Source organism: Motacilla alba, chromosome 1 (assembly GCF_015832195.1).
Source record: "Motacilla alba alba isolate MOTALB_02 chromosome 1, Motacilla_alba_V1.0_pri, whole genome shotgun sequence".
Classification (NCBI taxonomy): domain Eukaryota; kingdom Metazoa; phylum Chordata; class Aves; order Passeriformes; family Motacillidae; genus Motacilla; species Motacilla alba.
This window is the reverse complement of record NC_052016.1, coordinates 61,211,954-61,226,265: the sequence shown is the minus strand read 5'-3', so window position 1 is coordinate 61,226,265 and position 14,312 is coordinate 61,211,954. Positions and strand designations below refer to the sequence as shown.

Below are 14,312 nucleotides of genomic sequence, written 5' to 3'. Positions count from 1 at the left end.
GTGGGCGGGCTGTACTTGCCTGCAAAGCCTTGGTGCTTTTAACTCGAGACAAGGAGAGGAGTTAATCTGTCTCCTCCTGTGCTTATGTCTGTCTGAGACTCACATGTGAGCGGGATGTTTTGCACTTCACCACTTCTTTTGTTGTGACTCTCAAACAATTTCCCACTGAAAACCAACAGGCTTGCTGTTGGCATCTTAGTAGAGGAAATTAAATCCAACATTTCAGTGTTATCTGATTTCACATCCCTTCACACCATTGTGTAATTTCACCACCTACTCATTCTTTTTCTTCACACACAAGTGCATTTAGAGAAAATATAATCGTTGAACGAATACTTAGTCAGAGAAAGGTAGTAATCAGCTCAGATAGAAATTAGACAGCTTTATTTGCTTGAATAAAGGGGGAAAGGAGGAGGAAATGAAATGGAATAATTTCTTTCCTGTGAACTTAGGGCACCAAAAATTGTATGGCAAACTATAACAAGAGAAGAAGAACAGCTGAGAAACTTCACAGACAACAGTATTCCTGAGCTATTGCACCAAAAATAACATGGAAGTCAAAGATCTGATTAATTCAATGTCTTCTGTGTTCGTTAAAAAAGAATTTAAAAGTTACAACAAAGGACTCACTAATTTTTCCCAGAGCAAAATAACTGGTTGTCCCCTGTAAATCATCAGATATATCAACACTTACCATCAGATAGGCAGCAACTGAGTCGTGCTGAGAGAACATGCACAATGCTGACACCTAAGATCAAAACTGGGACTTGAAAAGTTGCTCCATACTGTCTAATCCATCAAAATACTCAGTCCTAGGAAACAGGACAAGTGTGGCACACTGCTGGGCACCTCAGGCACTGAGCTTAGGGAGTCCACGAGTCCATCCTCTCAGGCACCTTCCTCCAGCTAATTTGCAGTAGGGCCAGCACAGGCAGCAGTCCCAGGCCAGTACCTCACTCTGCTGGGGGCTGCAGGCAGGTGGGTCCGGTGGGGACAAGGACAATTCGTAATTACATTGCATGCAGACATGCAAACGCTGAGCTCCATCTCATACACCCCCCCCAGTGAGACTGGATGTGCATCAGGAGCTCAAGTTTAACAAGAGCACATGGTCACAAGTGTTAAGACAGGCTGGATGGAGCTTTGAGTAACCCAGTCTAGTGGAAGGTATCCCTGCCCATGGCAGGAGAGTGGGACTAGATGAATTCTAAGGACCACTTCAACCCAAACCATTCTATGATTCCATGATTTATGCAATTTTCACAGCCATTTAAAGACATTATGCAAATATAATGAGCAAAACTTTCCAGTTCATTTCAAGTATGAAATAAGTCAGGTTCTTCAGCACTTCTTGAGAGCAGGATAGTGTGGTCAGTCCTCTACTCCAATAATTTTTTGGTTCATATTACTTTCACAGAAATAAGAGAAAGCCCATCTGGGGAGAAGGTCAGGAGCTGCTGTAGGGCAGCTGCTTGCCCCACGGAGGATTCACCTCTGACTTACACATTATCACCAAATATGTGCCTGATTGCCATGAGCATCTGAAGAGATGTGCCCCCATCTGAAACATCTTCCAGTGCTCCACAATCTTTCCTGTTACACAGTTCCTCCCTAGTGACTAATCTAAATATTCTTTGGTGAAATAAGCCTATTATTTTCTTGTTCTATTCCCCATGAACATAAAAGACACTGAAAAGATGAAAGGAATAAATTGTTCTCTTTGTGTCTTGAGACTTGTATTTCCTTATGGTATTCTGTAAGCAAAATTACTCAAACTCTATCAGTCTGCTTCTGTTTCTTATTCTCATATATTTCATTCTCATGTTTTCTAGATTTCTGTTAAATCTCATTGCTCTTCTCTGAACTGGTTTTTCCTAAGAGGCATGACATATAAAACTAGAGCTGCTTTTTCAGCTGATACCTCTCCAGAGCAGAACAGAATGAGGTATTTTGTCATATGGGTGATACAATCTTTATACCTCTCTGAGTTTCTCTTCATTTTTCAGGATCACTGTGTTGTTAGAATGGGTGACAAAATGAATGCCAGACAACTACCTGACCTTTTTCAGCTATGTTGACCTTTAATTCCTCTCTGTTCTGTTTGTGAAGTTTTCTGGTTCTGTCCAATTCCCCAAGACGATTTTGAATCCTATTTCCACCCTTTAACATGTTTGTAACCTCACCTATCTCAACATGAACAACACTGTCTCTTTTTCCCTCCTATATATCCTGCCTGAAACAGATCACAAAGCAGTCACAAAACCTTGTGCAAGTGTACCCTGCAATCCAACAATCTCTGTTTATGCTCTTTTTATTCTTAACCCCTCAATAAAAAAAAAATTTAAAAAATAAAAAGGAAAAGAAAAAGACACAGTCATTTGTTTGTTGGTTTTTTTTTCTTTTTTAAACCAAAGCATATTTTTACTGTAAGGACTGGTAAGAAAATACAGAACAGTAAAACTTCAGACCCTCTTTCCCACAGGGACATGCACCTATGGCATGTTTGAAAAGTGTGTGTGCTGTGAAAGTAATCTCTACTTATATAGAGTTTTAAATCTAATTTGTAATTATATTTAAGACACTGCTGAGAAAATGGGAAGACCCATCCAATGCTTTAAGAACAATTCTTTTCCTCTCTGACTTGTTTTTCATTTTTACATTAGGAGAAGCAGGATTTGAACCCGTGTTAGAAACAGCTCTATATTACAGTCAATGAAAATAAGTAGTTATTTCATGTTGTTTAGCAAAGTATTTCCTCTTCTTTCAGTTTCTAAATTCAACTATAAAACTCTGCTTACATCAGGGTCCCACAGCTGGACAAGACAGCGCTCTGGAACTGAATCCAGTGCACCAAAGCTGTTGATTCCTACTGCCCTGACTCTAAAAAGTGTTAAGGGGTGAATCTGACATCCATAAGGGATGAAGTTACTGCAAGCTTTGGTAAAGATGTTAAAGCAAAAAAATGGTTGTCCAGCACTTTGATTTCTCATTGAAAAAGAGGGGAACTAAAACAAATGCAAAACATAAATACAAATTTAAATTACAAATTTTCTTAGTTCAGGTACTGTCATTTATTCATATGATGGCAAATAGAAGCCCACTTTAAGGCCATTTTTCCACCTTTATAATTTAAACTTTTAGCTGCATTTTAAGCAACCAGCAAACTGGGGTTAAGTTATGCAATAATCTCCCTCTGTTCAGCTACACTGGAGTCACACCAGTGCTAGTTCTGCTCAGGTAAATACCTGAGCAGAGGTAAATACCACCTTTGCTCACACTGGCATAAATTCTTCACTCTGCCAGAGTAAAGAGACAGACAACTACCCAGACAACTACCCAACTCTAAGCAGCTCCCTGGGGTCCAGCAAGGTATCGTGGATAAATGGGACCAGGAACTGTTCTGTCTTTATGGATTTCAATTGGAATGGAAAGGTTCCTGGTGACTTAAAGGAGTTTGTCCCAAACAGGAATATCTGTGAACACAATGATAACTCACAGAAGATCTCTTGTGCAAGAAAAATGGGGAAAGAGCTCATATGGAGCAAAAGAGAAAATCAGAGAGTAGAAATGTGCATCAAAAGGATGCAATACCTCAAAGCAAGTGAAAATCTTTGAAAAAGATCTTTCAGAGTTGAAGCAGGTGAAACAACAAAGCATTTTTGGTCCCAGGACATGCCATGAATCCTAAATACAAAGTGTTCTCACAGTGACATGACTAGTTAGGATTCTGTGTAAAAATTCAAATTCTGACCGCAGAATTCCTTATGCCATTGCTAATTTCATTTAGAAACAAATTAATATTTGACAGCTCTGAAAATACTCTTGCTTCATGTGGTCTTGAAGTAATAAAGTTTGAAAGAGTGAAAAGTATGAAATTTGGTTCCTAGCAAAGAGTCACAGAGAAACTCTTTTAGACTCTGCAAATTACCATTTTACATAATTTCACTAAATGCCGTGTGCAAACAAGCCAGTTCATTATAGTGGCACAGATTAATTCCACAACTAGAAATAACTGGTGACCTGAAAAAAATCCACAATCCATACAACCCAACACTGAGCTGAGTTGCAATTGTCTTATGAACTGAAGGAATACTTCACTTACAACACTGAAGCTGTTGATGAAATAAGTCACTCCCTCCCCTGATTGGGGAGAAGGAACATTTCCCCCTTTTACTAAGAGTCCAGAGCTTTAGATGTACTGCTCCTCATCCGCTCCGTTTATGAGCAATGACCACTTGCCCCCCTCCTCCCGAATGAAACCATTGCGTCTCGGCTGCCTGTCTGAAGCCAAGGAAGAGAGGGACACTTGGCTTGTCTGATCCCAAGGAGATGGTTTGGAAGAGTCCCTCCTCCTGCTGTCCATTCCAATGTGAACACTGATTTGAGAAGGAGTGAGTGGCTTCATGCGGCCTTGAGCTTGTGCTTCGTAACTTTCTGTGTCTGGCTTCTTGTAACTAAGAAGCGAAAGAGAAAAGATATTAACAACAAGAGGTCAACGTGTAGAAGCATCTGGCATTAGAACAAATCAGAAACTTCTGATAACCTAAATGTATTGAAAGTGTTTATATAGAGAAAATAACTTTATAGTTTAATTACATATGTTTAAATTAAATTTCCTATCTAATAGCTCACAAACAATTTAATATAAAATGTGTGGCACCAAGAGTGTAAGGGTCTCAAAAATCAGTTACAGAATAATAATTTTTATTACTACTTGAATTTTGAGCCTGACAATTCTCTCAAGCCAAGACAAGCACAGAAGGATAAGGGAGGATGATGGGGAAATGCAGAACACTCCTCAAAGTGTTTCTGGTCTGAGTTTTCAGTCATTCAAGACCCCATACCATTGATTGAGCACTCTTCTGTTGCATTTAGGGATATGGTTTAGTCATGGACTTGGTGGTGCCAGGTTAAAGGTTGGACTTAATCATCTTAAAGGTCTTTTCCAACCCAGATGACTCTATGATGCCATGCACTTCAGGCACAGTGTTAGAATAGCTCGTCACACGAGTAAAAGAGTAAAAGAGTACTCGTCACACGGCTTTAAAACATTTCAATAATCAAAGGGAGGTTCTTTAATAAAAATTATGAGTTTGCTGAATTATTAGAAGCTTCACAGAAGACAACTGCAGGTAAATGGACTCAATGACACAAAAATCACTTTCTGATTCAATGCATACTAAGTCAAATCCCAGCAATGGCAAGTATGTCTTACAAGTATCTCAATGGCAAGTATATCTTCTTCACATATATATATGCACCATTGTGTTCTTTGGAACCTGAAGTTCTATTCACCTCATCTGAAGCTTCAAGAAAGATTATTGTCCTAAAATGTATACTGTAATACAGCTTCCATAAGTCTGAAGCCAAATATTTTAGGGGGTTCTCAATATCTACCTAAAATGGTGTGTGACACTCAATGAAATTGGCACAAGGTCAAAAGAAATGGAGAATTAAGGAATCTTTTCATAGAAATTTCTCATCCTTTGGATAACTATACACTGAAACCTTTTAGGATGAAAATCCTGTAGTGATAGGGCTGACTCTCTAATAGACAAGTATGTATGTCATTTGTATTTATATTGTGGTCTCATTGAGCATTTGCAGGATTAGAAACATGATGTAGTAACAGATTTCCCATATTTGGAAAATTAGTTTATACTATATTGTACTGTACTATACTGTAACGTACAGAAGACCCCAGCTACAGTAAAAATATATGAAGGTTTGGACCAATTTCAGACACCATAAAAAGTCTTATTCTTAAAAGGCGTTTGCTTTCTATGCTGTTCAGAACAGGTCCACTGTAACTGCCAAAAAGGGTACCCCAAAAAATGTAGCATTAAAATGAATAGAACTTGAAAAATCTTGTTGCAGATCAGAAATTGGTTTGCTTCCAAAAGAATCAAGAGACATGCCTTATCTGCAGCAAGGTGCAAAAGAATAAATACACCACTTCCCTGTTTCTCTCTAGCTAATTTAAATAAACAAAAATGAAAACCAAACAGGTACAAATATTTTTTTTTCAAAAATCTCTTGTTACATTATGGAGAATTATCTTTCAAACTAGTTGTTCACTTGATATTCACAGCAAAACCTCCTGACCATTACTTTACTTGGTATTGAACTAGATCTCCATCACATGGGCCCAGGTGACATCCAGTCACACTTTCAGCTGCTAGTTAAAGCATACTGCATACTGTCTTAATCCAGGTGGGTTCATAATAGTGACACCTGTCTGTTTTGGAGCCAAGGAGTAGACAGAGCAACCCCAAGTTGATGGACTTTCAGGTACTTTTAGATGTAGAAAGCCCAAAGGGGTGTCTCACTTGAGTCCCAGCCTCAGTACTGCCACAGCTTCCCAGCAGATAAACACAAGACAACTTGCCATTTCAGCTGCAGTGAAGACAGCAGGACAGACACAGAAGAAGCTGCCATTGCAGCTGACCCCATCCAAGGCTGAAGTACGAGGCCAACAGGCATGAACACACCTAGCAAAAAAAAACATATGGACATGAGCCAGAGCTGCTCATCCCAGCAGGGGCATTTCCACCTTTGCATATCATCAAACAGATCAGCAGTTCTACAACACAACCTGCTGAGACCTCCAGAAACACAACTAGATCAATATATGTGTTTACTCACTCATTACTAAACACGTCCCTTCCATTGCAAGGGATGGCCTTTGCACCAATACAGGTACAAGACTGCAGCCACGGGGCAAGACTATTTGTCCCTTCCAGATATTCTGCACATATGAAACACAGCAAAGGCAACAGAAAGATATGGCAGTAGTACAGGAAAAGGAGGGAGAAGTTACTCATAAACAAAACAAGGAATACTTGAAGTAAGTTTTAAGTAGGAATTTAGAGCATGAGAAAATGTCTGTGAGAGGCATAAAGAATACAAGCAGTAGGAGAGAAAATGTGGGATTCAGGGCAAATAAAAGAGGGACCACCCAAAAGTGGGATGGCACATCTGATTAGAGCTTGGTTTGAATGTACAGGAACTAATCCCCAAATACTGTTATATGAAGTAAGAGCGTAGTTTTAATTTCATCTAGAAGTATTTATTCCTAAGAGGCAAGCAAAAGGAAAAAAAAAGAACATATTGATTTCACCCTCCTTCTACCAAGTTTTAAATAATCTAGGAACCTGTGTTTGGTTCCTTGAGAAGGTAATCAATCCTATAAGAGGCACCACAGAGAAACTGTGCTGCTGTCTTTGACAAGCTGAGCTCTTGCAGTCACATACCTGCTGCTATGGGTATTCCAAGCAGATTATAAATTAAGGCAAGAATCAGATTTATTCGTATTCTTCGAACTGTTCTCTTGGATAAGTGAATACTGGCAACTACATCCAGCAAATCATTCTGCAAGACAGAAGAGCACTGAAAGTTTTCCACATGCAGTTTTCAGAAAATTAAACCAAAATGAGGAGTGTGACTGATAAAAGAGGACAGGCCAAAACTGTAGTGCTCACTCGGATAAGAACAACATCTGCAGCTTCAATGGCAACATCGGTGCCTGTTCCAATTGCAATTCCAACATCGGCCTTGGCTAGTGCAGGGGAATCGTTGACTCCATCACCAACCATTGCAACCTTCTTCTTCCCATTTTGGAGCTCCTGGACTTTCGCAACCTTGTGAGAAGGAAGAACCTCCGCAAAGACTTTTTTGATCCCAACCTACGTACAAAGAAAGACACCCCATGTTGGTGACAGGCTTCATGCTGGAAGGAAGAGCCCTTTGCTGTTCCAGATGAAGGGAAAACAGGAATATCAACCAAGCTGATTCTGGTGAAGGCAACACTTGCAAGGTACACAGAAAACTGAAGAGCAACACACCTTTGGCATAAGAACAGGATTGATAACAGCACCTTCCTACTGCAGAGATGCTGCATACTCTGCCCTTCACATCATGCCCTGCATGGCTTCTGGAGCTCCATTGTCCCAGCAATAAAGATTTGTCTTTGAAATACCTTCAGGGGTGGTGACTCCACCACTTCCCTTGGTCCTGCTGACCACTCTATTGCTGATACAGGCCAGGATGCCATTGGTCTTCTTGACCAGCTGGGCACAGCTGGCTCATGTTCAGCTACAGTCAAGCAGCACCCCCAGGCCCTTTTCTGCTGAGCAGCTTTTCAGCCACTCTGCCCCCAGCCTGCAGTGCTGCAGGGTTTGTTGTGACTCAGGTGCAGGATCTGGCACTTCACCTTCTTGAACCTCACACAACTGGCCTCAGAGCACATCAATCCAGGCTGTTTAGATCCCTCTGCAGAGCCTTCAAGCAGATAATGCAACACACAAACTATGTACGATCAAGCAGTTACAGCAGGGGAAACAGAGAAAACAAGTATGTACAGGTCTCAGGGAGATTATAAAAATAAAGCAGATGGCTGGCTAAATGCTTCTGCCCATCCGCATGATAACTTATGTGGAGTTGCTAGCAATGGCTCTAGTGTTGTAGCTGAAAAACAGATGAGTATATTAAATAGTGCTGGGATAATGCCCTTTGTTTGGCTGCCTCACCAGGCAGAAGCAGCTTTTCACCACTTAAGACAGAAGCTGTCTTTTAACCTTCTAAAAAGTAACATTTTATAACGTTTTTAAAACTGCTTACCATTTCTTTCCATTGAAAAGAATGTTCCAAAATTTCAATGAAAATGTAGGTTGACACAAACTAAGCTTGTTTAAAAAATTCATCTGTGTTCCTGGAACCATAAATTCAAGCTCGTTTCTGAAAGACTTTTTTCCCTTAACAAAGAAAATTGGGTGGGAAGGCACTTTATCGTAACTGAACACAAAAGCAAAAGTGTGAAAGCCAATATAAGCAGGATTAAAGCATCACAGAGAGAAACAAAACAGACCTCAGAGCACAGAAGAGTGTGCATAACACAGTGCTGGCTGAGTCAGCTGTGTGGTGGGATACCTGAGGAAAGCAAAGTAGCACATGGTGAAATTAGAACTAGACCAACACAAAGGGAAAGAGGGAAAGGAAGATTGAGAGGGTGGAAACATAGCAAAGGAGAGTGAGACTCTGATTTTTCATTTATAGTTTGTGATTAAGGAAAATCTCATATAAACCCAACCTCCTTTAGACTGATATGCTTCTTGACAATAATTCATTCTGTTGTGTTACCCTTTAAGATAACAACAAATCCATACTGTGGGTTGCCTAACTGTGACCAGGACTGGCTCTTCAAGGAACTTTCCTTCATCACTAACCAAACAGGTCTGCCTTTCAGTGAAGGGAAACAGGAGGCTTCAGTTCAGCAACCATTTACTGCAAGAAACTTCATTACTCTGGAGAAGTACTGACTGCATGTCTACAGTGGGGTCTTAACACAGCCACTGGCCTCTACTGTGCCATAGGACTTGACCTGATTATCACTCCAGTTCAAGAAAACTTTGTCTTCGTTTCATATATCCAGACAAACTGCAGTTTCAGGGAAACTTAAGCTCCTGCTTCAAATTCACCAGGGCAAACAGGAGTTCTGCAACCTCATCATGTAGCTTTTTGAACCACAGAGAAGCAGATACCTGAGTAGCAATGGCTTTTGCAGTTTTCCTGTTGTCCCCTGTTATGAGCACCACGTCTATTCCCATGCTCTGCAGCGTGTGCACGGCAAGGGCTGCCTCCTGCTTGACAGTGTCTGCTATCGCGATCATTCCACACAACGCACCTGCAGCAACAGAAACATCCTCTGTCAGAGAGAGCTGTGGGAGGCAAAGTGGCACCAAGAGAACAGAGCTCCCCCTCCATCCCACTGTGGCAGCTTGTGACAGAACACATTCTGAGCAATACTGACACTCGTGTCTGCAGCTCTCTCACTTATGGTCTCTTCTTATCGTTTGCCTGTTTCAGATATTTAGGGATCAGGAAGACGAGGAGGAGAGTAGCTATTAAACAAGCCTGACTTCTATGTTTTATGGTATGGACAAATATGATAGTGGGTCAGAGAAAGTGTTGGTATTTGTGCCCAGGTCAGATGTTAAAGCCACTCCTCCAAGAGGAAGCATATAGAGTCTGGTTTTATGGCCCCTAGTCTTTCAGGGTTGGATGTCTACTAGAATTAATTACTTTCATTGAGAAGTCTTGCATCTGCCTTCCAGTAAATTGGCTCAAAGGTGCATCCGTACTTCCTTCACAAGCAAATGCTTTTCAAAATTGCTCTGTAGGAGCACCAAGAATATTTGTTCAGTAAATGAATCATTGGCTTCATTTCAAGATCACAGGTGTGCTGGCAATCTATCACCATTGTAATAATTTCTCATATCAAGGTATTGTCTGGCATCTCTTTCTGCATGGTAAAGAACAGAAGCCCACTGGCAAAACTCATTTAGTCTAAGCTATTATACTTGACTGATCTAATGAATCACCATGTTTATTCATGCATGTTTATTTATGCATGTTTTGAAACCAGTGATGTGATAGGTTGGTCCATGATCATTAACTGATGTAAATTAAGGATTGGACATGGCACCATATTGTCACTGCTTGTTTGAACAATGATCCTAGACAACAGGGGGTTCAGAAATTAATTCTTAAATTAAAACCTACACAACAAAACCTTATAAACACTGTTGTGTGGTAAAAGCTTCTTTTAAGAACACCTCAATACTTCACAGTTCACAAGCAGTTCTGCACTAAAAGATCAGTAGTTCCTTGACACTAAGCCAGCGATCAACTGTTTCAGATTGTTTTCATCCGTTCTGCAGTAGGATTGACTCATATTTGTTAAGTCACTCAAAGGAAGAGCAGTTACCATCTATAGCCACTAGTATGGCAGTCTGTCCTTTCATTTCATGGTTTGTCATTGCATCATTTACATCATTTGCAATATTCAAGCCATTGCGTCGCATCCACTCACGATTTCCGATCAACACCGAGTATTTCTGAGAAGCTGATGGACCTTTGTGCACAGACAAAAAGAAAAATGAGCATCTCAAAAGCAGTGTACATAGGCAGAGATGTTTGAGGAAGACAAGTTAGCAGAGGCACTGCCTGAAGACAGCCTGATAAAAGTTTTCTCTTTCAAGACTCAATCTGTGCCTCTTTACGCACAAAACATCATGGACTTAATGGAAGCATTTACTCGTGTTTGCCTTTGTCAGCTGGCATTGTTTCTCTGAATAAGCACAGTACACACATTTAGTTAATGCCATCCTGCTTTGTTCTCACAACTAATGACTTTGAAATATAAAAGCTATTTCTGACAAGAAAAAAGTAGTGTAGTTCTAACAAACAATGCACCTCATTACGAATTCAATCCAACTTCACAAGAACCATATAAGCAGGTGAGAAAGTATTACATTAGCACCATTCACAAATGGCACAGTTCTGATGATTGAAGTTCTTATTCTATTTAATTCTTCTAATAGCTTTCTCAAAAAGGTCAAGAGCACAACAGCCTTCTGAAGAGAACTGATGAGCTCCTTAAGGAAGGCTTCAAATACCTTTTCTTTCTCTCCTACACTACTAAATAGCAAAGTAGCACCCAGAGAGTCTGAAACAAACCTGAATTTTATTGGTCTAATCAAAACTATCATCAGGCACTAAAATAAGTTTTCAGATATAGCACATTTCATTTTGCATCTGCTGAATAGGTTTGAGTTTAATTTTTTTTTTTTAATTAAGTGCCTTGAGAGGTATATGAACAGGAAACAAAAGGTCCAAGTTAATATGGAACTAAAGGGTAGGATGTAAAAAATTGCAGTAAGATAATATATGTTAAAGGTAACTGCTCTAAATAGGAAGATAATGCAAACTTTGCTGTCTGCTAGGCCATTCTTCTGTCCAAAAGGAACATTGTTGGGTATGCCTTATTGTCTATGTATTGTATGGAATTTTCAAGTACCCATCACTGTACCTAATTCTCATTTAAGTTTCTGAATTGCAGAGAGAGATCAAGAGTTGTGGAGAGAGTTTCAATTTTTGTTAAGGCACATTTTTTTCCGTCCTGTTCTTTGCCTTCTTCTGCCCCATATCCACCTTTCTCTTGTACATAGTCTGGTAGGTGGTTGGCGCTCTTGATTCATTCTTCCTCACATTGCAGCCAGCATAGGGGCAGCACAGGGCAGATAATCACTTACCTTGTGATTCCAAGAGCGTGATAATCCCATTATCTCCCAGAGGAGCACTGCTGTCCCCACTCCTGCTAGCATCCAGGTTATTGGGACCTTCCTCAGCTGTACCAAGGATGGCCTCAACTCCTCCGACCTTGCAGCTGATACCACAGCCTGGGACTGCCTGGAAGTCGGTGCAGTATCCCAGGCTCTCAGTGCCAAGCTCCTGAAGATGTAACCAGAGGTCATCATCAATCTGTGCTGCCCACGTGGGGTACAAATATTAGACAACTCTTGCCAAAAAGAAGCCTCATTCCTCCCCTTGACAATGACCGACCAACTGAAAACTAGCCTGGAGTATCAGTAGCACAGAACTAAAAATAAGGATGCTCTAGGTGTGCTGTGGCTTAGACTTCTAAAAAAGGGGCAGCCATACAGATCACAGCCAGGTCTCAGCCCTAGCAACAGCAAACCATAAGGAACAGCTTTTTCTGGAAGTTTGAGGATGAAAAAATTAGATTGGTGGTTCATGACTTCAGCCAAGACTAGGAACAAAAAAGAAATATTTCTACATTAAGCCACTCAGCTTACAAATGGTGCAGCTTCTAATTAACCTCACAGACAAATGCCTGTGGTGGATCAGACCTTTATGTATATATGTAAGAGTACAGTGAAAAACCGTATCTAATTCCTGAAGGGATCTGTCTGGATGTTAGGGAAACTGTTTTTTTCTGTTGAGTTAGGGAGAGAAGCCAGTGAGTACCTTCAAGATGAGATAAAGGGATTATCAGGACACTACAAGTTACAAAAAAAATTTGAGAAAATATTAATTTGTAAATAAGTTATTCTGGGTTGTCTCTAGAAGTTGGAACTATATGTACCTCCCAGTATTCTTAAAACACAGGGATGACAAGGCAGGTGGTAAGAACATCAGCCAACAGCATAGCATTACAATTCATACAAGCCATGATCCAGTAATAACTGCTGCATGGGATGACTACAGAACTGTTAGGTACTAAAATTGGTTTGTTGCTTATATTCTCTTTTTCCTTCTAAATTTATGTTTTTACTTCTAAATTTTATCACTGAAAGATCTAGCAAATTTGATCTATTTTTAAAACTATTTTTCCCTAAATCAATTAATGATTTTTCCTTAGCAGACATAAATTGTTTATTTACATAGGCTTCCTATTTTCATTGTGACTTGTGTTTTACTTCTCCCCAAAGTTTGAGGAACACATGACATATATTAATGACCTCTGCGGATATGTAAAATTTGCAAAGACTTGAGTAATTGATCAATTCATTTATGAAACTCACAAATATTACAGTTTAATATCCAAGCTTTAAAGCCTTTTGCCTAATTTATTCAGATGAGCAAGTGACTAATAGAAATTACTATAGTCAGATAATATGAAACGTCATCACACACATTTGCTTCAGGATGTTATTTTAAGTATAAGTATTCCTCCTGCATATATTCCTTATTTTCTCTTTGGTTCAAGATAAACTTAGCAAGATCTTCCTTCAGAACTCCACATTGTTACCAGAGAATCACAGCTTAGATAAATACACTGTCTGGTAACATCCAGAGCAAGATGCACAACCATGCAATCTCCCAGCTTTCCAGTCTGTTACTCTTTAGGCAGACCCTTTCCTTTGGGACCTGATCATTTTATACAACATTGCTGCATTTTCACAGATGCCTTCAGGCCCTGGATGAAACAGGAAGGCTGAGTACCTCTTTGCAGTATTTAGCGACAGCCATTCCTAAAGGATGCTCGCTGCTGGCTTCTGCTGTACCAACAACAGCCAGTACCTTCTTCAGGGGGAGCACAGCTGTGTCTCCCATCAAAAGCACCCTCATGACTTTAGGAACTCCATAGGTGATGGTCCCAGTTTTATCAAACATCACGGTCTTGATCTGCAAGAAAGAAGCACAGTTACTGCCTAAGCCCTGCAAGCACAGGGAGGCTGGTATGTTTATGGCACATAAATACAGTCAAGACTTTAATAAACAGTTGACTGTATCCACACAAAGACAGAATAAATCTACAGAAGCAGGGATTCCTCTAGGTACCTTGAATTATCTCTACAGCTGGTCTCCTTATACTTTCTTATTAATTCCTCATAAGGCTACAAGATCATCCTGTGCCCATATCAGAATCTCAGATAACAGCCTAACTGTAGGACTGAGATGCACATGCAAAGGACAGAACATTCATTCACATGCAGGAGTCATGTAAT

At 40.1% G+C, this 14,312-nt stretch overlaps 1 protein-coding gene across 5 annotated transcripts in view; it reads right to left on the bottom strand.

Moving 5' to 3' along the window:
* Positions 1–406: 406 nt before the first annotated feature.
* Positions 407–14,312, bottom strand: part of ATP7B (ATPase copper transporting beta) — a 43,746-nt gene continuing 29,840 nt past the window's right edge. For all 5 annotated transcript variants that reach the window (XM_038147794.1, XM_038147811.1, XM_038147803.1 and 2 more), the window contains 8 exons: positions 13,807–13,989; positions 12,093–12,291; positions 10,766–10,912; positions 9,540–9,682; positions 7,482–7,685; positions 7,254–7,371; positions 6,389–6,491; positions 407–4,454 (listed from right to left, as the gene is read on the bottom strand). In XM_038147794.1, the coding sequence (XP_038003722.1) occupies positions 4,190–4,454; positions 6,389–6,491; positions 7,254–7,371; positions 7,482–7,685; positions 9,540–9,682; positions 10,766–10,912; positions 12,093–12,291; positions 13,807–13,989 (1,362 nt within the window). In that variant the 3' untranslated portion in view covers positions 407–4,189. The remainder of the gene's footprint in view (positions 4,455–6,388; positions 6,492–7,253; positions 7,372–7,481; positions 7,686–9,539; positions 9,683–10,765; positions 10,913–12,092; positions 12,292–13,806; positions 13,990–14,312) is intronic.